This window comes from Pseudorasbora parva, chromosome 13 (assembly GCF_024679245.1).
Source record: "Pseudorasbora parva isolate DD20220531a chromosome 13, ASM2467924v1, whole genome shotgun sequence".
NCBI classification, from domain to species: domain Eukaryota; kingdom Metazoa; phylum Chordata; class Actinopteri; order Cypriniformes; family Gobionidae; genus Pseudorasbora; species Pseudorasbora parva.
This window is the reverse complement of record NC_090184.1, coordinates 31,283,561-31,310,904: the sequence shown is the minus strand read 5'-3', so window position 1 is coordinate 31,310,904 and position 27,344 is coordinate 31,283,561. Positions and strand designations below refer to the sequence as shown.

The 27,344-nt window shown below is 38.3% G+C and overlaps 1 protein-coding gene across 1 annotated transcript; it reads left to right on the top strand.

The window, feature by feature from the left end:
• Positions 1-638: 638 nt before the first annotated feature.
• On the top strand, positions 639-25,460 carry fhad1 (forkhead-associated (FHA) phosphopeptide binding domain 1). Its single transcript, XM_067413914.1, has 28 exons — positions 639-681; positions 843-944; positions 1,173-1,379; positions 1,804-1,963; positions 2,777-2,871; positions 2,978-3,208; positions 3,775-3,898; positions 9,394-9,524; positions 9,614-9,682; positions 10,158-10,265; positions 10,359-10,424; positions 12,252-12,404; positions 12,531-12,726; positions 12,829-12,899; positions 12,989-13,087; positions 13,356-13,445; positions 14,266-14,620; positions 14,844-14,943; positions 15,865-15,971; positions 16,051-16,210; positions 16,341-16,434; positions 18,417-18,567; positions 18,681-18,778; positions 18,931-19,026; positions 19,378-19,604; positions 20,593-20,761; positions 21,152-21,232; positions 21,764-25,460. The coding sequence occupies exons 2-28, from the start codon at positions 849-851 to the stop codon at positions 21,932-21,934; spliced, it is 3,705 nt and encodes a 1,234-aa protein (XP_067270015.1). The 5' UTR covers positions 639-681; positions 843-848; the 3' UTR covers positions 21,935-25,460.
• The last annotated feature ends 1,884 nt before the right edge of the window (positions 25,461-27,344 follow it).

The window sequence follows — 27,344 nt, the reverse complement described above, 5'->3', positions numbered from 1 at the left end:
ATACCCCATTGACATGCATTAGAAAAGACATCTAGCCTACTGGTAGCCTACATGATGCACTGGGGGTAGAACTGTTAAGCGATAAACATCAAATTTTCATTTTTGGATGAACTAACCCTTTAACACATGTTGTGTTTTGTTTAAAATGCCTTTAATTAACTCGCGCCAACTAAATACATTCGCTTTCAGGCGACGGAAAATTAGGCTATTAATAGAATTTTCTTTAACCAGTCGAACCAACCTTAAAACCCATACAAAGTTAGAATAAAACAAGATATAAAAAGTAAATAAAACAAGTGGATAAAATAGTCCTATATCATACATCATATTTTTAATGAAGGACTTAAATTCTTATACTTATTAATACTTAAAAAATTATATTATTTATTTTGACAACCAAGCGCGCGCGCGTCTCGAATGTTTCCACGGTGGAAGACTGCTCTGCTCTATGGCTCTGCTCACCAAGACCTTGCGGACACGATTTCACAGGGGGACAGGATTTTTCATGACACCGGCTCCGGAGTCCGGACTGCACGCTGTGTTGAAGGCGGAGCTCCACGGCCCTTGGCGTTACCATGACACTCGTACACAACCTATTATCAGACAGCAAGTAACATGTCCATGAGCAGCTGGGTCGTGGTCGTACACAGTTTGGACTAATGCAGATGAAAACTCATACTGGTGAGTTGTCAAGGCACAAACATTGCACTATAAATGCGGGTGCCTATCATGTTCGGGAAGTAACGTTAACTGAGTTTAAAAAAAAAAAAAAATAGACACGAATACGGAGACATTCAGTAAAGGTTGAATGTGCCAATTTAATAGTTTTCTCTGTACTTCAGGTTGAAATGAGGGGTTACCTCAAAACTTTAAACTGGGTATTTAAACTCCAGCCTAAAAGAACTACTATAGGAAGACACAAAGACTCTGACCTCTGTCTACAGGTAGGCTATTACATTTTTATTTCTTTCCCAGGTCAGGTGTGTCCACTTATAAGTATATATAGTAACGTTATGCCAGTTCACATGGTTATTGATTTGATTTAATTATATATCCTGATGAGATAATGATCTGATACTGGATATGACATTCTAACTCCTGCTAGACATGCCTAGAAAGGACTTCTTTTGTTTTTTATTTTATTTTAAATGTGACTCATTTCATCTATTCAGAATAGTGGGGTGGATGAGTGTCATGCCACTATTGACTGGTGTGAAGCGGACAGCTGCTATGTTATTTGTGACTTAAACTCTGCCCACGGGACCTACGTCAATGACTGCCGGATACACAATGCCACTGTGCGCCTCTCTCCGGGAGACCAGCTTCACTTCGGCTACGGAGGATCAACCTATGAGCTCTCAATTGACAGCGAGAAATCAGTAACAGTTTTGAGTGTTTGAACAGATAAGAGAAATGTCATGGTGTCTTTTATACTGTATTATGCAGTAGCATTGTCTTAAAGGGATAGTTCACTTTAAAATGTCTTTCTTCAGCTGAACACAAGGGTTTGAAGAATGTCAGTAACCAAGCAGTTAACTGGAGCTATTGACTTCCATAGTAGGAAAAAAAAAAAGTTTGGTTACTGACATTCTTCAAAATATCTTCCCTTGTGTTCAGCTGAAGAAAGAAATTTATACAGGTTTGAAACAACTTGAGGGTGAGTAAAGGATGGCAATTTTCATTTTAAAGTGAACTATCCCTTTAAGTTCATGTTCAAAGCACATAAATAAAACCTGTAATGTAGATACAAGATACACCTACAGATACAATTTTATATTAATTTTTTTAATCATTCCCAAACAGTTTCCTCTTCTGGCTGCCCAGTCTCCTATTCCCCAGGCCTGGGTACGAGCTCGGACCCCTTCTGTTTCACCCCACCCTCCCACCAGACCTCGCCCAATGAGTGCTGGGTCTAAAAGAGGTCCAAATACACCTGATCGCAAAACCCAATCTAGCAGACCAGGTAGCTGTGAAAGTTTTTCAGCACATAATCTTTTTTTTTAATTTTTATTTTTTAGTATTTTTGTGTGTGTGTAAAAGGTCTGTTTGTAAAGATGTTCAAACATTTTGTCTCCTTCTCTTCATCAGTGTCACTGAACACATTCACATTTTTGTAATGATATATAGGTCTTGGCTCCTAATTAGCTAAGAGAGCACTGATAGTGTTTTTTTTTTAAAGTAAAAATTACCTAATAAATTAAAGTAGTTACACATTTTTTTCATGATCCCAAATAGGAAGCCAATGACCAAAATGAACCAAAATAAAAAATATTAGTATAGAAAAATTAGATTAGACATTTTTTATTTCTCATTTTAGAGACTTCTTTAGAGACCCACATCAGCGTTAACTATTAAAAAAGAAGTTAATCAATATATTGCTGAAATAAAATAAAACATTAATATTATATGAAAAATATAATAACGTACAACATGACCAAAAACAAAGTTAAAATGGAAAACAAATATAAAAACAAATTCTAATTCAAAATATCAATAAATGCCATAATAGCATTGGATATTAAAATAACACTGGACCAAACTGATGAGAAAAAGTTCACATTTACATTTATTTATTTTGCAGACACTTTTATCCAAAGCGACTTACAAACAAGGAATACAGAAAGCACTGTCAGACTTTGCTCAGAGTAGCATAAGGTAGAATATGAAAGGATTGAAAGGATGAAAGGAAAGGAAAGCGAAAGCATGGATTTTTCAGGCTACAGTTTATTTCAAACTGAATACATTTGATTGTTTTTTGGGGGGCGGGGGTTTGCAGGAAGCTGGAGTGGTAACACAGGGAAAGGATGTTATCTAAGAAGTAAGACACAACCTTACAATTCTCAAAGCATTAACTCCTTGCCAATGGAGGAGGTGAGTGTAATTAGTGTATGTTTGCTGGACCATCCATGCTATTGTTATGTCATTTCATATGGCTAAAAGGCTTAAATAATACACTGATAACCGTGTTCCCTCTCAGGAGGAGATGTTGCATCGACTCGGAGAGGGACACGTTCGTGTGTCTGTGTGCTTTGAGGATGAGTCTCAAAGGAAGGATGATGTGATCATGGCCCTGAAGGAGGAAGTGTCGTCTCTCAAGCTCCAGCTTTCTCAGAAGAAGCAGGGTGATCCAGATGTCACACACAGACTTCGCTGCCTGGAGAGTGACATCAAAGAGAAGAAAGATCAGATACAACAGCTAAAAGAGCAGGTGTCTGCTTTGTTACTTTGCACTTTACATTATTTACTGTTTTATGTAACGGATAAAACATCAGCCTCAGGAGCGGGGGATTGTAACTTCAAGTCCCACCTGGGTCATGCCTGTTTTGAAAGAGTCAGCCTTCTGCAATTGCTAGCGGCAGATTCACAGTCATATACAAATACAAAGGCTGCTGATTCATGACACAACACAAATAAAGTGTCATTTTTCTTGCCATTTAAGTTATAATTTAATTCATATTATAGTGCAGTACATTTTACATTTGGTAAATCTGGGAATAAAAGTCACAATTATGCTACAGGACAAGAATGTGATCACAAAAAAAGTAATGCGTTGTCTCCCCCTTAAAAAAGAAAATGCTACTGGTCCATATGAAAGCATTTGACTGTAATGTTTCAAGTTTCATTTTTTTTTTATGTTTTAAGATTCAATTTCAGAGAGACACATTTTTTTGATGAAGCTAATTATTCTCAAAAACCCATCAGAAATCTTTCATGTGCCATTTAATTATTAACTGCTGTGCATTTTTGTAAGCTTTATCTTTTTAATGGATGTAGATGCTGGAACTTCAGAGATATTCTGGAGAGATGACCGGACAGGCTGTTACAGAGAGAGATCAGAAGATACGTAGTCTATCAGAACAGATGAATAAACTAAGGAATGAAAAGAATTCCTCTACAGGTATGGTCATGATATTATAGTAGTGTTATACACTATATTTCCGAAAGTATTGGGACTTGGGATAAATGTGTATAAAATCAAGAACCTAGGCATGCAGACTGCTTCTATAAAATTTGGGAAAGAATGGGTCACTTTCAGGAGCTCAGTGATTTCAAGTTTGGGAATGTGATAGGTTGCCGCCTGTGTAATAAGTCCATTCGTGAAATTTCCTTACTACTAAATATTCCATGGTCAATTTTTAGTGGCATTATACAAAAGCAACTTGTTTTTTAGGGGTTGGGCTTGGCTCCTTAGTTCCAGTTAAAGGAACCTTCTACGCTTAATCCTTAATGCTTCAGCAAACCAAGACAATTTGAACAATTTCATGCTCCCAACTTTGTGGGAACAGTTTGGGGATGACCCCTTCCTGTTCCAACATGACTGCACACCAGTGTACTTGATTTGCTCAGTTAGGGACACTAAAATTTCAACTAAGTATCCAAACAAATTTAATTACAAAGCTAAATTAACTATATCAACTAAATTACTGATCTGCCCACATTGTCACTATATGATTAATTTAAATGAGCTAGATGACATCACTGTTTTGCATCAAGCGGCTGTACAGCTGAATCAAATTCCATTGCATTGTTTTCCTGTTAACACTGTGAAGCTGCTTTGAAACAGTCTGCATTGTAAAAAGTGCTATATAAATAAAGTTGACTTGACTGACTTGAAAAAGCAATGTCCATAAAGACATGGATAATCGAGTTTGGTGTGGAGGAACTTGACTGGCCTGCACAGAGTCCTGACCTTAACCCAATAGAACACCTTTGGGATGAATTAGAGCGGAGACTGAGAGCCAGGCCTTCTCGTCCAACATCAGTGCCTGACCTCACAAATGCTTTTCTAGAAGAATAGTAAAAAAATCCTATAAACACTCCTAGACTTTGTGGAAAGCCTTCCCAGAAGAGTTGAAGCTGTTATAGCTGCAAAAGATCAGCCAACTCCATATTAAACCCCACAGATTAAGAATGGCTTGCCATTAAATTTCATGTGTGTGTGTAAAGGCAGGCGTCCCAAAACTTTTTAGAGTGAACATTGGTCATTCACATTACTGTTATGTGAAAATAATTAGGAAATATAGATTTTATATACAGTGCCTTGGGAAAGTATTCGGCCCCCTTGAACTTTGCGACCTTTTTCCACATTTCAGGCTTCAAACATAAAGATATAAAACTGTAATTTTTTTTGTGTAGAATCAACTACAAGTGGGACACAATCATGAAGTGGAATGAAATTTATTGGATAATTCAAACTTTTTTAACAAATCAAAAACTGAAAAATTGGGTGTGCAAAATTATTCGGCCCCTTTACTTTCAGTGCAGCAAACTCTCTCCAGAAGTTCAGTGAGGATCTCTGAATGATCCAATGTTGACCTAAATGACTAATGATGATAAATAGAATCCACCTGTGTGTAATCAAGTCTCTGTATATATGCACCTGTACTGTGATAGTCTCAGAGGTCCGTTTAAAGCGCAGAGAGCATCATGAAGAACAAGGAACACACCAGGCAGGTCCGAGATACTGCTGTGGAGAAGTTTAAAGCCGGATTTGGATACAATTTTTTTTCCCAAGCTTTAAACATCCCAAGGAGCACTGTGCAAGCAATATATATCCAATATTGAAATGGAAGGAGTATCAGACCACTGCAAATCTACCACGACCTGGCTTTTCCTCTAAACTTTCAGCTCATACAATGAGAAGACTGATCAGAGATACAGCCCATGATCGTTCTGAATGAACTGCAGAGATCTACAGCTGAGGTGGGAGACTCTGTCCATAGGACAACAATCAGTCGTATACTGCACAAATCTGGCCTTTATGGAAGAGTGGCAAGAAGAAAGCCATTTCTTAAAGATATCCATAAAAAGTGTCGTTTAAAGTTTGCCACAAGCCACCTGGGAGACACACCAAATATGTGGAAGAAGGTGCTCTGGTCAGATGAAACCAAAATTGAACTTTTTGGCAACTATGCAAAACGTTATAGTTGGCGTAAAAGCAACACAGCTTATCACCCTGAACACACCATCCCCACTGTCAAACATGGGGGTGGCAGCATCATGGTTTGGGCCTGCTTTTCTTCAGCAGGGACAGGGAAGATGGTTAAAATTGATGGGAAGATGGATGGAGCCAAATACAGGAAAATTCTGGAAGAAAACCTGATGGAGTCTGCAAAAGACCTGAGACTGGGACGGAGATTTGTCTTCCAAAAAGACAATGATCCAAAACATAAAGCAAAATCTACAATGGAATGGTTCAAAACAAACATATCCAGGTGTTAGAATGGCCAAGTCAAAGTCCAGACCTGAATCCAATCGAGAATCTGTAAAGAACTGAAAACTACTGTTCACAAACGCTCTCCATCAAACCTCACTGAGCTCGAGCTGTTCTGCAAGGAGGAATGGGCAAAAATTTCAGTCTCTCGATGTGCAAAACTGATAGAGACATACCCCAAGCGACTTACAGCTGTAATCGCAGCAAAAGGTGGCGCTACAAAGTATTAACTTAAGGGGGCCGAATAATTTTGCACGCCCAATGTTTTAGTTTTTGATTTTTTAAAAAAAGTTTGAAATATCCAATACATTTTGTTCCACTTCATGATTGTGTCCCACTTGTTGTTGATTCTTCACAAAAAATTACAGTTTTATATTTTTAAGATTGAAGCCTGAAATGTGGCAAAAGGTCGCAAAGTTCAAGGGGGCTGAATACTTTCGCAAGGCACTGTGTGTATAATACTGATCTAAAGTATTATTAGGAACACCACTTCAATTTCTTATTAATCCGATTATCTATTCAACCAATCACATGGCAGTTGCTTCAATGCATTAAGGGGTGTGGTCCTGGTCAAGACAATCTCCTGAACTCCAAACTAAATGTCAGAATGGGAAAGAAAGGTGATTTAAGCAATTCTGAGTGTGGCATGGTTGTCGGTGCCAGATGGGCCGGTCTGAGTATTTCACAATCTGCTCAGTTACTGGGATTTTCACACACAACCATTTCTAGATTTTACAAAGAATGGTGTGAAAAGGGAAAAAAAATCCAGTATGCGGCAGTCTTGTGGGCAAAAATGCCTTGTTGATGCTAGAGGTCAGAGGAGAATGGGCCGTCAAGCTGATAGAAGTGCAACTTTGACTGAAATAACCACTCGTTACAACCAGTGAGGTATGCAGCAAAGCATTTGTGAAGCCACAACACGCACAAACTTAAGGTGGATGGGCTACAACAGCAGAAGACTGGGTACCACTCATCTCCACTACAAATAGGAAAAAGAGGCCACAATTTGCACGAGCACACCAAAATTGGACAGTTGAGGACTGGAAAAATGTTGCCTGATCTGATGAGTCTCGATTTCTGTTGAGACATTCAGATGGTAGAGTCAGAATTTTGCGTAAACAGAATGAGAACATGGATCCTTCATGGCTTGTTACCACTGTGCAGGCTGGGGGTGGTGGTGTAATGGTGTGGGGGATGTTTTCTTGGCACACTTTAGGCCCCTTAGTGCCAATTGGGCATCGTTTAAATGCCACGGCCTACCTGAGCATTGTTTCTGACCATGTCCATCCCTTTATGACCACCATGTACCCATCCTCTGATGGCTACTTCCAGCAGGATAATGCACTATTTCACAATGCTCGAATCATTTCCTCACAAAGTCTGGCTCTGCCCTCCTACGTACTTCCGCTCAATTTTCATTTTCCTTCAGTACTACGCCTGGGTCTGTGGTGTATTCTTAGGTTTTCTCAGAACAAATTCTTACCGGTCCAATCACAGAGCGAGTGGCTGAGAACGATGACATTGATGTTGTGCGCTAGTGTGAGATGTACTTCAGTAATGGCGGCCGAGAAAGATGTGAATGAAACCATTCATTCCGTTGTGGCACCGCTGCCGAATATCTAGAAGTTAAAGCTAGAGCAAGAACAATCTTTGCTGAGGTTTGTTGGTGGCCCTCCTCCCCAACAGGTTGAATTCGGGGAAAATTTTTGATTTTCCAGCTCGCTCTGTTAGTGGTTAAGGAGTTGGCTGAAGCTCTATTTGGATAGTAATTGTTTCTCGTGGGGTCGGAAGGTATTACCATCATTAAAGTTACATGGGCCGGGTTATTTTATAGTTATTTTATTGCCATCCGTCTCCCACCACCTACGTAAAAATCCCTGGCCGAGTTACCTACTGCTTTTGATAAACACCAAGGTCGTGTTGTGATGCTATAGCTGTCAGAATCCACTGAGTTTTCAAGAATATATCACTTCAAAATTCACTGTTTATAATCATTTTTGACCACTGCAGAGCACCCTACGGTTGTGCTTTGCTGTTATTTGGATGCATATCTAGACTTGTATTTCTTTAAAATGCTGGCAAGTATGTACAAGAGCAATAAACGTATTTAATCACTGCTCAAACAAATTAAAATAAAAGCACATAAACATTTGAATTGGTCCGTTATTTATAGCAGCATTTATTATCATACCAAGCATATTTTATTTACAGCATACAATCGTGTAATGGTTATGGATGTGAGCGGTGCATTCCCGATCACAAAACTGTCCCCTTCACCGTGGCGTGAATAAATCACAATCCAAATGCACAAGTTTTAGGTTTTATCACTGAGGTGGCCTGCATATTTATTTTGATGGCTTTCTTGTGTGAAATATGTGACATACGTCACGACCAAACGTTAGCGATTGGTTATGGCAGATCCAATAACTTCAACAGAGTACCTGCCTTTGCGGAAGTAAGCGTTTGTCAATGGAGAGTGGCCAGACTCTATGTACAAATGAAATGTACAAGAGTATGGTAAGACCAGACTAGACAATGTGTTCGCTGTACTAAAATGGCCCCCACAGTCACCAGATCTCAACCCAATAGAGCATCTTTGGGATGTGGTGGAACGGGAGCTTCATGCCCTGGATGTGCATCCCACAAATCTCCATCAACTGCAAGATGCTATCCTATCAATATGGGCCAACATTTCTAAAGAATGCTTTCAGCACCTTGTTGAATCAATGCCACGTTGAATCAATGTATAGAATCAAGGCAGTTCTGAAGGTGAAAGGGAGTCAAACACAGTATTAGTATGGTGTTCCTACTAATACTTTAGGTGAGTGTACAATAGTTTTATTTTTATGCTGCATTTACTGTTCAATGCTGTTCTTTTGATTCTTCTATTAATCGAAGAATCCTGGAAATTTTTATCACATTTTCGACAAAAAATTATAAGCAGCACAACTGTTTTCAACATTAAAAATAATAATGGAGTAAGGACTGCAAAAAAAAATTAGCTTTGCCATCAAAGGATACATTTAAATAAATTTGCTTTGGTGAGACTGATTAATACTGAGATACACTGTTATATTGTTGAAGTGAAATTATCAATGACATCATTTTTGCATACAGGCACCATCCTGTTATATCTGACCAGTTAGTTACCCTGTTTTTTACTTCAATTTTTGATTCAGCATTGATTAGCAGTTTGCAGAGAGATGTGTCAGCTCGAGAGAAACAGGCTCTTAAACTAGCAGCTGAGGTGGACAAGCTCAGACAAGATGTGAGACACAAAGAAGCCAGGCTCACAAGCATGATGGACAAGGTTCCTGCATCAGCACTTATGTTTTAATGATGCTGTTTTTACTTGATGTTTTATTGATAAAAATAACGATTTCCCTTTTGTTTTAAAAGTTGAAAGTCTCTCAGAAGCATCAGAATGAACTGCTTGCCATGCAGAGTGAGGCAGAATCCCTCAAGAAAGTGAGTTTTCAGTTTCTCTCACACCCAGGCCTGATCTCCACACAGTGAAATTAGTGACTTTTCAGAGATTAGTGACTGTAGCGACTTTTGTTTCAAAAACACAACTAGCGTCAAATATAGCAACTTTTTGGATTGCCGGTTAACATAGTCAGTCACAATATCATACTTGCTCCGTTGTCTGAAATATGTAAATGTGAACAGCTTTATTTATTGGACATTCGCCTATATATTATCTTAAAATTATAGTATGAGCTTGGATTAGGAGAAAAAACAGATGTAAACTGCCAACAGTTTGCGCATTATGTCATCTAGCGGCATTTAACGACTTTTTGAGCAGACTTTAGTTACTTTCCACTGAATATAGTTGGGAACATTGCTCCAGAGACTCATGTCTTATCTGTCAGGCCACTGGGCCAGACAATGCCATCTTATGAAATCTGATTTCATGTATGTTCATGTGTGATGTGCGCTGTAGGAACATATTTCTCTGCTGGCAGAGATAGACAGAATGAAGCAGCTTCATGAGCAGACGCAGCAGAGAGAACATAGAGTCCTAGCAGAACTCAAACAGATACAGTCAAGGGTAAGTGAATCCAAGACAGGAACAACTGTCAAGTAGTGGTAAGGTGATTACTCTGGTGTCTATTACTATGACATATCTGAAATTTCTTCAAAGTTTGACAGTTTTCGTGACAAGATTGTCAAGACTACACGTGTTTCTGACAAAGAATCGGACCAAAAGGTAAGAAAATCTTTCATGCTAATTAGAAGGCAAATGTATTTATTTAAAAAAAAGAAAAAGGATAAGCTCATAAACATGTTTACCGATATAGATAATGAACATGCTTTTTTTTTAGTTTAATTTGGGCATAAATTCTATGTTGATACTTCAAATGTCATGGAAAAATAGTTTGGAAACACGGGAAAGTTGGGAAAATGGCTCTGAATGTGGTGTCACCTGACATTATACATGTATACCCTTACAAAAAAGAAGTTTATTCAAATGTTCTTCTATTAGTATACTTATTTTAAACTAAAAAATAAGAAAGTATACTGTCTCTACTTTTATGTAATTATCAGAAATATACTTAAAATTATACTTAAAGGGTTAGTTCACTCAAAAATGAAAAATCTGTCATTAATTACTTACCCTCATGTCGTTCCAACACAAATGAAGATATTTTTGATGAAATCTGAGAGCTCTATGACTCCTTCATAGACAGCAATTTAATTAACACTTTAAAAGCCCAGAAAGGTAGGACATTTTTATTTTATTTGCTTTTGCGCACAAAGTGTATTCTCATCGCTTCATAAAATTAAAGCTGAACCACTGGAGACACATAGACTATTTTAACGATATTTTTCCTACCTTTCTGGGCCTTGAAAGTGTTAATTAAATTGCTGTCTATGGAGGGGTCAGAGAGCTCTTGGATTTCATCAAAAATATCTTCATTTGTGTTCCGAAGGTGAACAAAGGTCTTACGGGTTTGGAACAACATGAGGGCGAGTCATTAATGACAAGATTTTCATTTTTGGCTGAACTATTACTTTAACTATGCTATACTGATAGAAAAGTATATTTGGTCTATGCTTGTACTCAGTCTTTTGATAGAGATATACTTAAAGGTAGAATTAAGTATTCTAAGTAAACTAGGCTTATATTTGTGTTGTTTACTCTTTTGATTGAGTAGCCTATTAAATACTTTTTATTTACATAGTTTTACATACTGTCTCATAAACTTACATTATTTGAAAATATTGATTTATATAAATAAATAAGATATCTTTCTTATTCTGAGTATTTTGTGTAGTCAGCCCACTGGTTTTGTACATAGAAATTTACTTTAAATCGACTTAAAGTACAGTTAAAGGTATATTTCAAGTATAAAAATGTATACCTAAATAGGAACATTGTAGTATAGACAATGTTCTAAAGTTCAAAAATAATATATAAATATAGTAAACTATAAATATAATGTTAAGCTCACACTTGCAGTATAAATCTACTACACTTACTGAGAGTATACTTCAAAGTGTACTTTTATAAACTACAAGATGTGCTACAAGAATTAGGTAGTATATTAACGGCAAATTCTCTCCTGTGGGCTCATGGGATAGTAGTGTTCATCCAGTAGTTATGCATTTAGTAGTTGTGCATTTCAGATTCTCGACAGAAGTAGTAGGTCATCCGGGTACTGTTCGCCTACTTTTTCCGAATACTATGAAGTCGGACATACTACTGTGGTCGCATACTGTTTTCCACATACTATAGAGTAGAGAAGTATTCGATTTCGGACGCAACCTATATAAAATGCATCTGAGAGAAGGATATAGTTTAGAAATAGATATAGTCGAGTAGACCACATTTTTGCTTTTTTGTCGTTTTAGAGCTTGACTTCTTCAGTCCATATTCCCTGTCATTATGTTGAAAAGAATGGCAAGGCTTTTAAAAAAATGTCTTTTGTATTCCACGGAAGAAAGAAAGTCATGCAGATTTGGACTGCGATGAGAATCGCAAATGAGTTTTGTTGTTATATTAAAATTGTTTTGTTTGTTTCTGATTTTGGAGGTGTTGGACTGTATATCAGAGCTAATGGAACAGATGGAGATGTACAAAACCAAAGAGCATGACTTTGAAATGAAATTCAAAGAGGAAGCTAACATGCAGAGTAAAATGTTGGATGAGACCCAGAAATTTAGAGCCAGACTGCAAGAATGTCAGGTGGGTGGAAAACTCGATTATGCCAAGTAATATTTTATGTTTGTGTTACAGCAATGCACAAACTTTATAATATCTATATAATATAAGTTGCACAGCATTATAATATCTCTTTGCACTTGCATATAGAGTCGATTACAATATGCATGCATTGCGGACACAGTGCAGATGGAAATATCTGGACTGCAGGGCATGAATTTGAGTCCTGCGCTCAGCTGGGTTCAGGAGCATTCACTGTTTATATTGAACCTCCTCCACACAGTACTGCAAAATGCTGCTCAGATGTTAAAGGCAGCAGGGGTTGATGTCTCTTTGAAGAATGGAGGTATTCAGCAGAACTTGGTTTGACAAACTAAGTTATGTACTGAATTTCAGTGCATTATACATAAAAGTAGTCTGAATGATTGTTATCATTTGTTTTCTCTAGGAGTATCAGGTGCCTTACAGATTTTATGCCAGGACCACAAGGACATCCAATCAGAGCTCAGGAAACTAAAAGTATTGCAGCAAAGTCAGCTAAAGTATCAGAAAATTATAGATTTCATGATTCGTAATAAACATGACTGTCTTTCTTTCCGGTACTGAAGTCAGAGATGCAAAATCTTCAGGAGAAAGAGATGCAGAGCAGAGATCTTCACAGCAGGCTGGAGTTCATGCAAAAGCAGTTTGAGCTGGAGAAACTTCAGGTGCTGCTGCCTCTCTCAAAAACACCAAAATTTAGTCTCTGAGGCATAGACCTCTTGAGGGATGGTCTCATTAGATTGTAATTTAGCCTTTTCAGTTATAATTAGAAGTGAAACTCATCCCAGTTCCAGTGGAAATTCATATATTATTGAAAGTGTTCCAGAGAATTGACTCCAAGCTAATGGACTAGATTCATTAAATTAATTGAATTTACTATCAAATTTTGTTTCCCTGAAGTTTTCCCTGACCTTTGACCTTTTAATGATGCAGGCAGCAGAGGGACAGAGAGATATGAAACACACACTAATGCGACAGCTGGAAGAGGTCAAGGCTGATCTAAAGTTAGTGAGACAAACTGAGGTGAGTTAAAATTGAACTAATTATATTGAACTAATAAAAAAAAAGAAAACTGACCTCAACTCTCAACACGTGCTGCTTCTCTATATTTGATCTGGTTCCTGAGAGTCTAGTTTCCCAAATATTTACCCATATGTGTTCGTTCCCAGCAAGTAGCTGTATTGGTTGTTTGCTTCTACCTTTGACACACATTGAAGCCAATTTCTACCACATAAAAAGAATCATAATTATGAGAAGAAAACAAAAGTTGACTTTTATGTCATCATTTCAACACTTCTAGCACATGACCATATTAGAAGGCATAATTGTGACATAAAAAGTTGAAATTACAAGATATTTTGTCGAAAATTATGACTTTTTGCCTATTATGTCAAATATGACATGAGGTAAAAAGTAATAATTATAATTTAAAATTGCCTTTGATGTCATAGCTATTACTTTTTTTCATAATTAAGACTTTTTATAATAATAATAATAATTCATTACATTTATATAGCGCTTTTCTAGACACCCAAAGTGCTTTACATATAGAAGGGGGAATCTCCTCAGCCACCACCAATGTGCAGCATCCACCTGGATGATGCGAGGCAGCCATATTGCGCCAGATCGCCCACCGCACACCAGCTGATTGGTGGAGAGGAGATATATGATATAATTATGTGATAATTATGACTTAATTGTCATAAGTCTGTCATAAGTTTGACTTTTTATCTCATAATTATGATTTACAAAAGCATGTGTTTTCTTATGTGATGGAAATGGGCTTTCATATGACATACAGTGAAAAAAAATCTCCATGACTATAACTTTATTGCCTTCCAAGAGTGCCTTGCGCAGGGAGATAGAGACACGCAAGGCTGAGTGGCAAACTAAGATGGAAGAAGCCAAGATACGAGAGGCGGAGTTGAAAGAAACACTCTGTGAATTACATCTTAAAGAGGAGGAGAGGAACGAGAAAATTAAGCAGTTTGATGAAAGAGAGGCGAAGGCCCTGCAGAGAGGAGCTGAAGAGGAGAGAGAGAAGCACAGGGTCGAGGTAGAGGAGTACAGGGAGCAGGTGCGACAGCACGCATACACCATTGTGGCAATGGAAACAAGAATAAACAAAGCCCAGCAGAGTGAGGAAAGATGGAGAGAGATGGAGGAGGAGAGAGACTCACTGAAGAATCAACTCAAAGGTGAACACAGCCTCTTATTCAAAAATATTCATAATTATTTACTCATTTGTTTTACATACATTTTTTGAAATGCTGCAGTTTCATATGATATGTTACTTATAGAGGGTAAATTCTTAAAAGCCTTAGGTTCCTGATTAAAACTAATTTGTGCAACAAATGTTATGCATCCTACATATGTTCTGTGTTCATTATCATGTTTACCCTTGTTGTACTCATCCCACAGCGGCACTCAATAGACTGGAGGGCTTTGAAAGCAACAGCACATCTTACACATCAGAAAAACAGGAAAATCAGGAACTGGATCAAACCATAACATCCCTCCGGTATAATAGAGCTCCCATGAATACCATCATTCCATTACCCATCATCCAAAATCTATGTTGTATTTTATTATTCAAAGTATTTATCCATTAGGCTTGCCCCGAAACCAGTTGCAACAGCTCTGCGTGTATGTAAGATTGTAGCTTTAAGATTTATATATCGCAAGTTACTTGGTAAACCAATTTCCTTACTCTGCCGTCAAATTAACAGGATATTGTCCATACATTGTGCTCTTGTTAATGCATAATGCATGACGTTCATTATTTATTCATGCATTATTAATGAAACTCTTGCTAAATAACTAATTACACAGCCCTTGTTTTTTTCTTTAAATCCTCTCATAGATCAGGCCTCGTTAAACTGTAGCAGCAATGTCTCTTTTTCTACCTCCTTCCATTTTTACTATCCAATTACTGTCAAAATCCTGAAATCTTCTAAATTATTTATTATTTATTTATAAAAGATCAAAAGTGTTTGTTCTTTAAATGGATGTTTTATTATTTTCATTAAAGTCACCATGAAATGAAAATTGACAAATCTTATTTTTTGTGGAATATTGCATTATCATAAATGATTTATCTGTGCAAGTCATTATTTATTACTTTTTTTTTTAATGTGGCCTCATAATCTTTAATCAAAGTAACTTTTTTTTGCACAAAGGCGGGCCAACTTGTCACTCACATGAAATCACAGCAAAATACAATGAGCCAAATAAATCCTGATGGACAAAATCATGTCCCGTCCTCTTTTTTTCACTCTGATATACATCACAATAAGGAAGAAAAGGCTGTTGCACTTTTGTGTGTTTCATGCCAACTTTAAACAATCTATACTGTACGCTATACTCATACTCAATCTACTGTTTTCAGATTATATTCTTGTATGTGAGAAATCAGTCATGCAGTATCTAATTTGTTCTGCAGGGCATCTCTGGTCTCATCCCAAAAGGAAGTGGTCAGTCAGAGTGAGATCATCGATGCTCTAAGCCGTGACTTGGCTCAGGCTCACGCTCGGCTCTCTGACATGACAGGTGCTGCAAAAGCAACACAATGCGAGTATAGCTGAATTCTGTGTTTGTTGTGTTTCTAAACGAGTGTCTGTCTGCGCAGGACAACTAAGTGAACAGCAGAAGTTGGAGTTGGAAGGTCATAAAGCTTTAGTTGTAGACCAGAAGATACAACTGAGCATGCTCACACAGAAGCTCAGCATGATGTCACAGCTTGTGGAACAGAAAGATGAACAAACAAAGAAGCTAGGAGAAAAACTGCGGTATGACCAAAAAATGACAAACTTTTCTTTTGCATTATAAAACAAATGATCAAACAAAGTAGTGTTTTTTGAAGATCTCTGCTAAATGAATCCACAACATGTTCTGAGAAGATTGTTTCATTTTTGTTAGACAAACTGAGGAGGACCTGAAGAGTAAAGCAGCAGCATACAGAGAGATGGAGAACACAAGCCTTGTTCTACTTCAGCCCTCAAGAAACACTAAAGTGAGATCAGCAACAGACTGGACAAGCATTTACAAAACTGAAATTATCTATACTTTAGACATTTTTTTTATGGAAAATCAAGACAAATGAAGATAAGAAGAATGATTTGCTCTCTAAAAAAATCTGAATAGAAAAATTATTTAATAATAGTATATTGAAACATAATGGCTGAGTCTCATAAAGTGTGCCTGATACTAGCCTAAAAAACACATCTGGTTATGTACATAACCGTTCAAAAGATTTGGGGTCAGTACGATTTTTTTAATTGATCAAAAGTGACAGAAAAGACATCCGTAATCTTTCAAAATATAGACTCACCTGAAGGATTATTAGGAACACCATTCAATTTCTCATTAATGCATTTATCTAATCAACCAATCACATGGCAGTTGCTTCAATGCATTTAGGGGTGTGGTCCTGGTCAAGACAATCTCCTGAACTCCAAACTGAATGTCAGAATGGGAAAGGAAGGTGATTTAAGCAATTTTGAGTGTGGCATGGTTGTTGGTGCCAGATGGGCCGGTCTGAGTATTTCACAGTTCAGTCTGAGTATTCATCTGCTCAGTTACTGGGATTTTCACACACAACCATTTCTAGGGTTTACAAAGAATGGTGTGAAAAGGGAAAAACGTCCAGTATGCGGCAGTCCTGTGGGCGAAAACGCCTTGTTGATGCTAGAGGTCAGAGGAGAATGGGCCGACTGATTCAAGCTGATAGAAGAGCAACTTTGACTGAAATAACCACTCGTTACAGCCGAGGTATGCAGCAAAGCATTTGTGAAGCCACAACACGCACAACCTTAAGGCGGATGGGCTACAACAGCAGAAGACCCCACCGGGTACCACTCATCTCCTGTAAAAATAGGAAAAAGATGCTACAATTTGCACCAAAATTAGACAGTTGATGACAGTTGATGACTGGCAAATGTTGCCTGGTCTGATGAGTCTCGATTTCTGTTTTAGACATTCAGATGCAAAGGATCAGCCAACTCCATATTAAACCCCACGGCTTAAGAATGGCTTGTCATTAAAGGTCATGTGTGTGTGTGAGTCAGAATTTGGCTTAAATAGAATGAGAACATGGATCCATCATGCCTTGTTACCACTGTGCAGGCTGCTGGTGGTGGTGTAATGGTGTGGGGGATGTTTTCTTGGCACACTTTAGGCCCCTTAGTGCCAATTGGGCATCGTTTAAATGCCACGGCCTACCTGAGCATTGTTTCTGACCATGTCCATCCCTTTATGACCACCATGTACCCATCCTCTGATGGCTACTTCCAGCAGGATAATGCACCATGTCACAAAGCTTGAATCATTTCAAATTGGTTTCTTGAACATGACAATGTGTTCACTGTACTAAAATGGCCCCCACAGTCACCAGATCTCAACCCAATAGAGCATCTTTGGGATGTGGTGGAACGGGAGCTTCATGCCCTGGATGTGCATCCCACAAATCTCCATCAACTGCAAGATGCTATCCTATCAATATGGCCCAACATTTCTAAAGAATGCTTTCAGCACCTTGTTGAATCAATGCCACGTAGAATTTAGGCAGTTCTGAAGGCGAAAGGGAGTCAAACCCAGTATTAGTATGGTGTTCCTAATAATCCTTTAGGTAAGTGTAGATATTTTAAATATGTAACACTGAAGACTGGAGTAATGTCTGATAAAAAATTAGATTTGCCATAACAATAATAAATTACATTTTAAAATATTTTAAACAGAGAACCGTTATTTTAAATTGTTATATTTCACAATATTCGCTTTTTAACTGTATTTTCTATAAGATAATTACAATATTGATGAGCACAAGAAAGAAAAATGTTTAAAAATCTTACCAACCTCAAACTTTTGAATAGTAGGGTACATTCACCCAAAAAAAAAAGGAAACAAGAAGAATAAGGGGGTCACAAACACACACACACTCTCATAGATCACACATGGACACTTTGCTAACTTGTAATATGGATGTTGTTTTCTCAGGATGTGGCACTCATGACAGCTTCTAACGATGTCATCAATCAGGGGTCAAAACACAAAGGTCATCGCGGCGAGGAAGCGATACTTCACCAGCAGGAAGGTTTGCGTGACATGAGGGAGCGCATCAGAGATCTCGAACAGAAGTGGCCTAGCAGTGGGTCTTACAATCCCTTTTAACTAATGATCAAACCTTTGGATGTGATCCTGATCTGATTTAATTCCAGGCCAGTTACCTACATTATCAATTTTCTTCTGTGCGGTTTACAGAGCGCCTGGCCCAGCAGGGGGAGCCAGACAAGCAGGGTTGGATGAAGACTCAGAGGCTTCAGAGATCTGCAGCTCACAGAGGATCCATCAGTTCTGTGGTAGTAGCTTCACTCAGAGCATATATTTCAAACTTGTGAAGTTCACGTGGTTCAAGTGCTGCTGTCTTTAAAGCAGAATGGACAATTCTGATGTTCATTTGTGTGTGTTTTTGTATTTTGAGCGTTTAAGTGTGCTTATATGACACATGCAGAGTGGTTTTGCGTTCCCTGAAGCTCTGACCGAGGCAGCACGAGAGCGTTCAGCCAGACTGGACATGTCTGATACTCTTGAGCTCAGTGAGAAAACGGTAAACGACGCAATGCACGTACACATTTAAAGGGTTAGTTTACCAAAAAAATGAAAATATGATGTTTATCTGCTTACCCCCAGTATATCCAACATGTAGGTGTCTTTGTTTCTTCAGTAGAACACAAATTAAGATTTTTAACTCCAACCGTTGCCGTATAATGCATGTCAATGGGGTTTTGACTTAATGCATGTTGGATGCACTGGGGGTAAGTAGATAAACATCAAATTTTGATTTTTGGGTAAATTAACCCTTTAAACTAAACTGTGTGAAAAGTGCATCTGTGGCTCTGATATTGTGCTCTATTTTTGTGAATTAAAAATTAATCATTATTTGTTGTCTTTTGCTTAGTACCTGGAGCTAGTGCAAGTGCTGCGTGAGGCTCTGGAGCTCAGTGATGGTGAGCTGTCTGGTTGTGCTAGTTTAAAGCACCTACCTCCTGATGAGAGGCAGCGCATTGTCTCTATGAGACAAACAGACCTGGAGTTTGTGAGAACCCAATTTGAAATACAGAACAGCAAGAGCCAACAGCAACAACTACTGCTGCAGGAGAACCAGAGAGAGATGCACACACTCAGGTGTGAAAAACACACATATGTGACAAAAAATTTCCCTTCATCTCTTTTTGGAAAAATGTAAAAATAAGATAAAATAAGATAAAATAATGTGTGTGATATATGTAATACGTAGATACACTACTGTACATTTGGGGTCATATTTTTTTCTTTAAATACATGGGATTTTACATTTATGCATAATTAATACTTTTATTTAACAAGGGTCCATTACTTTTTTTTATCAAAAGCTTTCTATTTTGAATACACGTGGTTCTTTTGAGCTGTTCCATTCATCAAAGAGTCCTGGAAACACGTATCATAGTTTCCACAAAATTATTAAGCAGTACAACTTATTATTTATTATTGACAATAGTATTTTTTAGCACAAATTAGCATATTAGGATGATTTGAGTAATGGCTGCAAATAAATTAGCTTTGCCACATAAATTAGTTGGTAAGAATTATTAATATTTTTTTTTTTTTTGGGAAAGAACTTAAAGAAATGAATACATTTATTGAGCAGGAATGCATTAAATTGATTAAATGACAGTATAGACATTTATAATTTTGCAAAAGCTTTATGTTTTCAGCTAAATGCTTTTGAAAATTCTATTCATCAAATAATCCTAAAAAAATAAATGTCAACATTAATAATAATCATAAATGTTTCTTGAGCAGTAAATTATCATATTAGAATGATTTCTGAAGGATCATGTGACACTGAAGACTGGAGTAATGCTGCTCAAAATTCAGCTTTGCATTACAAGAATAAATGACATTTTAAAATATATTCAAACAGAAAACAGTTATTTTATATTTTAATTATATATTTTTTAAATATTACAGCTTTTTTTGTATTTCTAATAACATAAATGCAGCCTTGGTGAGCAGAAGGGACTTCATTATAACTTTTTTAAAATCTTACCGTTGTGTGCGTGTATTAAACTTTTTTAATAAACTCTAAACTCTTTTGCTCTGTTTTGTTGTTTGTACTGTGTCTTTCTCTCAGAGAGAGACAGGTGCTGGGTCACCAGATACAGGCTGAGCTTGAGTGTGTGAAGGTAGAACTGGAGGCTCAGAGACAAGAGACAGACCAGCTTCGTCAGGCTCTGCAGGAAAGCATCAGCCAGCTGCAGAGAAGCCAGCAGGAACGCTGTGTGACCAACAGAAATAATAGGGTATCTTACATACAGGCTCACATGGAAAGTGAGAAACTGAACTGACACTAACTGTGAAGAAGTCAAAAAGTTGCCCTTGACCAAACTTGCATGTAGCTTTTTGATTACCGCAGAAAACAGTTCTGATTCTTCCCTAAGTTTATAGAAAAAATCTGTTATAAAGAATCCAACATGCATTTCTGGTTAAAAACTCTATGGGACAGTGATGCTTTTACTTATCAGTTAATTGATTTATTTACTCACTCGCGGATGCCTATTTTAAGGCATGATGCTTAAGTTATGCCTTAAAATAGGCATTTTTAACATCTCAGACATATCGTCCTCCCTGTTACTTTTAAATGGCTTCATAGCTCACCCACGAGCCGTCTATAATAAATGTTTTCTCTACAGGGCCTTAGTGCAGACAGATCAGGCAGAAAGAGTGGAAGAGTGGGCCATCACAACTGTATACCAAATGAAAGCTATGAAAAGGTACACTCAATGGCAACAGTGGATTCGTTTTGAATCAGTGACTTGACAAGTTTGAGCTTCAGAACATATGTATGTCTAAATGCATGCTGTCTGCCACAGGCTGCCTGGGGTTTTACAGAAACTCCACACTGTGCAATTAATAGATTTTTCAGCAGCACCAACAAATTTGTTCTTTCCTGAGCTCATAATCTCAGTGCTATAAATGGAGCATGAATCTGTTCCTGTTCGTTTGATGTTAGACCTATTAAAAAATGCAGACAAAATACAAGAATACATCTATTTAATACTTTTGTTTGCCACAATAATATAATGCCTTTGAATTATCTTCATTTGGGGCCAATTCTTAGCAAATATTTACATATTATATTTATACTGTACAGGGGCCCTCGGGGGAGATTGTTATGGCCCCTCCAATGCCTGTTCCACCTGTACACAGTGCCTCTGATATAAATCAGGTTTATTATGTAAAATGTTGTAATTCAAATATGTAATCATTATTTGACAGCCCTAGATTTTACTGTGTATCCACAGGCCCCAGCAGTGAAGAAACGGAGCTCACAGATGAAGCTGAAACAGAGAGAGAGTGAGGTGAATAAAGAAATGGAGCAGAAACAGCAGATCTGTTCAGTGGTCTCTGATTTGGCCAGCCCTCTGCAAGCCCCAGAGAGCTCCAAAATGCCCCTGCTAACAGAGGCCCACTGACATGAACACAACTTAAGACCACCTATAATTATGCAACTGTGCATTATTCACACTAGTGTAGAAAGGATCTTTTTTTTAATATGAAATTATGTTATAATATTTCTTAATTGTGTTATTATTTGAGTGCTTGTACAATCAGTCTGTGCATTAGTGATTATGGGCCCTATCATACACCCAGCGCTATATATGCGACGCCAGGCAGCGATGCAAGTGTTTTTTATTGCTAGTTTCAACCTGATGCAGTTATCATTTTCATGTCCAGCACCACGTTGTTTAAATAGCAAATGTACTCATGCCCCTTTGTTCGCCATGTGTTCAGGCGAACAGGCGCATTGCTATTTTGAGGCAACTGAAAATCCCTGTGCCATTGACCAACAAATACCTGGTCTAAAGTCAATAGTGCAGTCTTTTTTGCACAACAGCACACAATTTTTAAATATTAAAAATAAAAGGATTCCTCTCTGGAGAAGCATTCAGTCTTTCCATTGCAAATTCCGCCATGTTAATAGCGAATCCGTCATGGTGTAAGCGCAGCTGGCTTTTAAAGGGAATGGGAGATGAAACTGAGATGAGATTGGTTTATTGCAAATTATGTCCAAAACGCACTCATGACTTATTAAGAGAATAGGTACAACCCTTTTGGACCATGCGACTGGTGCGCCAAGTGTTTTTTCCGTTGTTAAACTATTAAAAGTGGATGTATAGACATGCCGAAAAAAGAACATAAAAAGTGTACCTGTGCCATGCACTTCAGACCCAAATGCTCAGATCGTTAAAATAGGGCCCTAAGTATTATTAATTCTTTTTACCAGTAGGTGGTGACTACGAGTGAGTGTTTTTATGAGTGAGTCATTTGAATTATATATTCAGCTGATTTGTACTTCATTCATGAATAGAACAGTCTCATTTGGAATGCTGTGCCCTCCAGAGATCGCATTTGCCAGCCGCATACATCATTTGAGGATGTTTCATTTCAGAAAAGTGGTGTGAATTAATGTAATTTCTTTCTTGCCTGGAATGTAATGGTTAATTTGCAAAAAATGATGCAGCCTCAATATGGTGTATGCCTCAGGGTGCAGCTTTCCAAATGAGCGACAACGGCTGCATCTGAAATCTCATACTCTCTTGTGTAATTCCTTATTTTAAGTAGCTAATTACTCTGCAACCGCTAAAAAGGCTATTCTATATAGCAAGAATGTGTAGTATGAATATAATATTGACATTTTTACCATATTATCGTTATCACGTGTCAAGCGTCAGTTACGTCATTCACAAATCCTCTTCTGTTACCTCATTGGATAATAATATTCTCAGGGCAAATAGGTAAATGTTTTGCCTTATCTTTGTACTTTGAATTCGGATATATTTTGTCATAGCCTACTGTTTTTCGCCTACTGGGTAGTAGGGAGTAGGCCTGTGATTTCGGATGTAGCCAGAGATGTCTTTATTTTGAGTAGGCGCAATAAGTCACTTAAAACGTTTACCGAAAAAAAATCCCTGGATGTGCAACACAAGTCTCACGTGACTGCACCTCAACAGATGTGTTTGACTCTATTTTGACTCATTTACTCATACAAGAGTAAGCTAGCTGTCTCAAAACATCTTCTGCACGGTTTGAGGCATAACGTTAATTTTAGATGTAAAAAAAAGAGGGCCTCCCTGAGTGCGGCAACAAACATTTTTTATTAGTTATTTTGGGCAGTGGCGATTTTGTTCTCTGGGATTTCCTAATTGTTCTCTGCGCATAGTCTCTTCTCTGAGGAAAAATTACCGTAGTACTATTTGTTTCTCACATCTCACTCATTTACAGAGCCATCTGACAACAGGGTAGAGATTCAGAAAAAATGGTGATGTATTACGTTAATTAAATACACTCAGTGCTGTGTAGACAGGCATCAAGGGTAAGTCTCCTCTCATCGTTTTGTCTGAATTACTGTCACACAACTCTGTTTGCTTGTCGTGGGTAGAGGAGAATAGAAGAACATAATGGACAGTTTTCAATAAAGGAAGGCTCCTAGAAGTGATCATTAAATTTCATTATAAGCAGATATGATCACATTAAACATCTGAAGTACCCAATTTGCATTATCTATATTTGTTGACTTTTTTCTTTGAATGTAGAATCAGATTATAAGAAAAATACCAGTGGCCCCACGTAATATTTGAAATGATCCTCATCTTCCTCATTAGTGCTGATCACTATATGAAGTGGGTGGATGAATTCCAGCTGGCATCTGCTCCATTCAGACTGCTGGCTTCAATCCAGCCCATTAGAGGATCAAGAGAGAAAAATCAGTTCAATTATTGAAAGAGGGTCCAATTCTCTGGTCATGGTAATTCAAATAGTACAAGCAATGCTGATCTCCCCAAACTGTCTCCTTCGATTAGAGACTGCTTCCCTGTGGCAAAATGTTGGTATTGCATTATCAGATGGCATTAGAGTTCATATATTTAATGCTTGTACTGCCTCTTGACTATATTGAAATACACACACACACAAAAAAAAAGCTCACAAACACAATGAATAGAAGTGTTATATTATAGTCATATTTCAAGTAATTTTATTTTTAAAATGAAGACTAAATGATATTTAGACATATTTAGGTTGTCAAATATAGTTAGACACCTTTGTAAAAGACTATACATCCATAAAGATATAAAGAGATGAGATTATTTTGGGACTATGCTAACAGTTATTTTTAAAAAATGGCCTGTAAAGTGAGATTAAAGATAAAGAATCATTCTTCTAAAGCCATTTGTTTGATATTTAGCTTCAAATGCATACATTACATTACTGTCAGTGTGGATTAAGCACCAATAATGATATTGTTTAATGCACAATCTCATTCTGTCATTGTTATCTGTTTTCAGCTGTGTTTCTTTGACCAATGCTCTGCGTATAGATACATTCATGTACATACAAACATCTTAACCTCTGATCTTTTTATCTCATAGTCTATATAAAGCCACTGACGACATTCTACATTACAGACAGACATTCTCTGCTGAAGAGAATATAAAGGCAACTGTGTGCTGATGGATCATTTCTTCAAAAGCTGTTCTATCATTCACAGATACCCGACGCTCCCATGAGAGGATCTAAAAGTGTAGGCATTTTCCCATTCTGTCCCTTCATGAAAATGCTGATGATTTCATAAAGGAGAATGACAGGAGCACTCTGAAAGGTTCCATAAATAGCAGTGGGTAGTGAGGTTGATGGGCCTAGCTGGAGTAGGGATGGATTTCTTAATGACCAAAATAAATGGCCACTCAATCCATCCACAAACACAGTTTGTCTTCACCTGAATCCCCCCTGACAGCCTGTCCTCCCTAAACAAATGTTCACTTCTGATGTATTGTGCCATGATCTGGATTTATTGTGTGGTGTGATGGAGTCAGACTCTGTCATGTCATAGACATTTCCTTCCTGTAGGTGGCACTGCATAACACAAAGACTGACACTAAATAAAGTTTTATAAAGAAAACTATTCCATAAATTCAGCTGAATACATTTGATTGTGGTTTGTAAACAGAAAAGGTGTTAACATAGCATATTTACTTCACTAACTCACAGTCAGCAGCTCTGATTTGTGTCATGACTCTTAAGTAGGTTACAAACATGCAACAGGTTCGTTTCCAGGTAAATATGACGTTGAAGTAAGTTGCATTAGTTGCAAATTAATTTATAAACCGCTAAGTTAGAGAATCCTCCTGCCGGTTGGGCTGCATGCTTTTAACTCATTAAAAAGACAGACTCCTTAGTCCGGGAATTGGAATAAAATGGTAGCTATATGTTTTGTGATATCGATTCATTGATGTTGAATAATGCAGTGAGCAGTGTCATAATTTTTGAGTATGGTGTTCCAAGAAAAACATATGTTTGAGAACCTTAAATGAAAATCACATGATCATGCATGCACATAGCATCACACTAACATGCCAAATATTCAAAATAAAAGGATTCCTCTGGAGAAGTTTTCAGTCTTTCTGCTTGCAAATTCCGCCATGGTACAACTGGCTTTTAAAGGGAATGGGAGATGAGACTGACTGACTAATAAAGTTTGGTTTATTGCAAGTTACACGCAAAACACACCCATTATTTATTAAGAGGATAGTGACAACCTTTTTGGACCATGCGCCTGATGAGCCGAGCATTTTTTTTTTTGTCGTTAAACTCACAAAACTGAATTAGGACATGCTCTAAGTGCACCATGCGCTTCAGACCGTTAAAACAGGGAGCTTCTCATTTCCTATTTGTGCATCCTCATTATCTTTCCTGGCTTCCTTTCCTTGTGTGTCAGCTCCACCCCCTTAGAATGTGAGAAAAGGATGCAAGGAAAGAAAATGAGGGTGGCGAAATCGAAGGTAATCTTTTTTTTATATTGGTATATTCTTGATCACTCAAGTTCCCTTTCGTTCAGTCATTTCGAGTAACAACAGGGACTGACGAATGGGGGTTTGGCTTAGAAGCCTATCAACTTCGAGATCTAAGAAAGCGCCCAATGGCAGTGCCAATGCCATGGGCATGCGGAATTTGCATAGCGGACTCCGCCCCACAGCGTGGGTATAAACAGTAAGTCGCTGGCATGATTGCATTATGTTTCTGCTTTGGAGCCAAGAGCACATACACTCTTCAATCCACAAAGCCTTCTGGGACTCTGTCAGCTTCTTCGAGAAGAGCAGCCTTCCAGTCGGTGTTGGTGTAACACGATCGCATACTTCCTGCCTGCTGATTTGTGGACCGCTATCCAGCTGGTGTGCGGTTCCCTGGGCGCTTCGGCATCAACTGCAAGGTTTTCCTCTCACAAAAAGAGCTCACACGTGGCACGTCCTTTTCAGGATGTCTCGCCCATGTGCTTCTGGGTGCGGCCGATCTCTTTCGCCATCTGATGGGCACCATCACTGTCTGACGTGTTTGGGCTTTCAGCACGCTCAGGCAGCGTTAGTGGATGAGTCATGTTCCCACTGGGGGAACATGGCCATCTCGGTGTTACGGTCAAGACTCAGTGAACTCCGTGCGGCCGCCGGAGGGAGAGTCCCCTCTACCACACCCCGATCTGACGTCTCTACATGGTCAGGGTGACCCGAGGGTGACGGTGTGGAATAAAGCCCTGACGCTTATGCCTTGGCCCACGGGGCCCACACCCCCCTCTGATGCACTGAACCCGCCAAGCGTTTGCAGCGGTGCCGGCCATGGCCGTCCCGACTGTCGCGTTTGGCGACTCGGATGACGAGGAGATGTCGGCCGCCGCATCACAATGTGGGCTAGAGTCCTCTGAGGATGATAATTGGGCTGTGCTGCCGCCTCCAGGTGTTGCAGCATTGCCCGAGTCGGACCCAGAGTTGACAGCCATGCTTTCCCGGGCAGTGGCGAGCGTCGGGCTGGAGTGAAACCTCCACCCCGACCCGA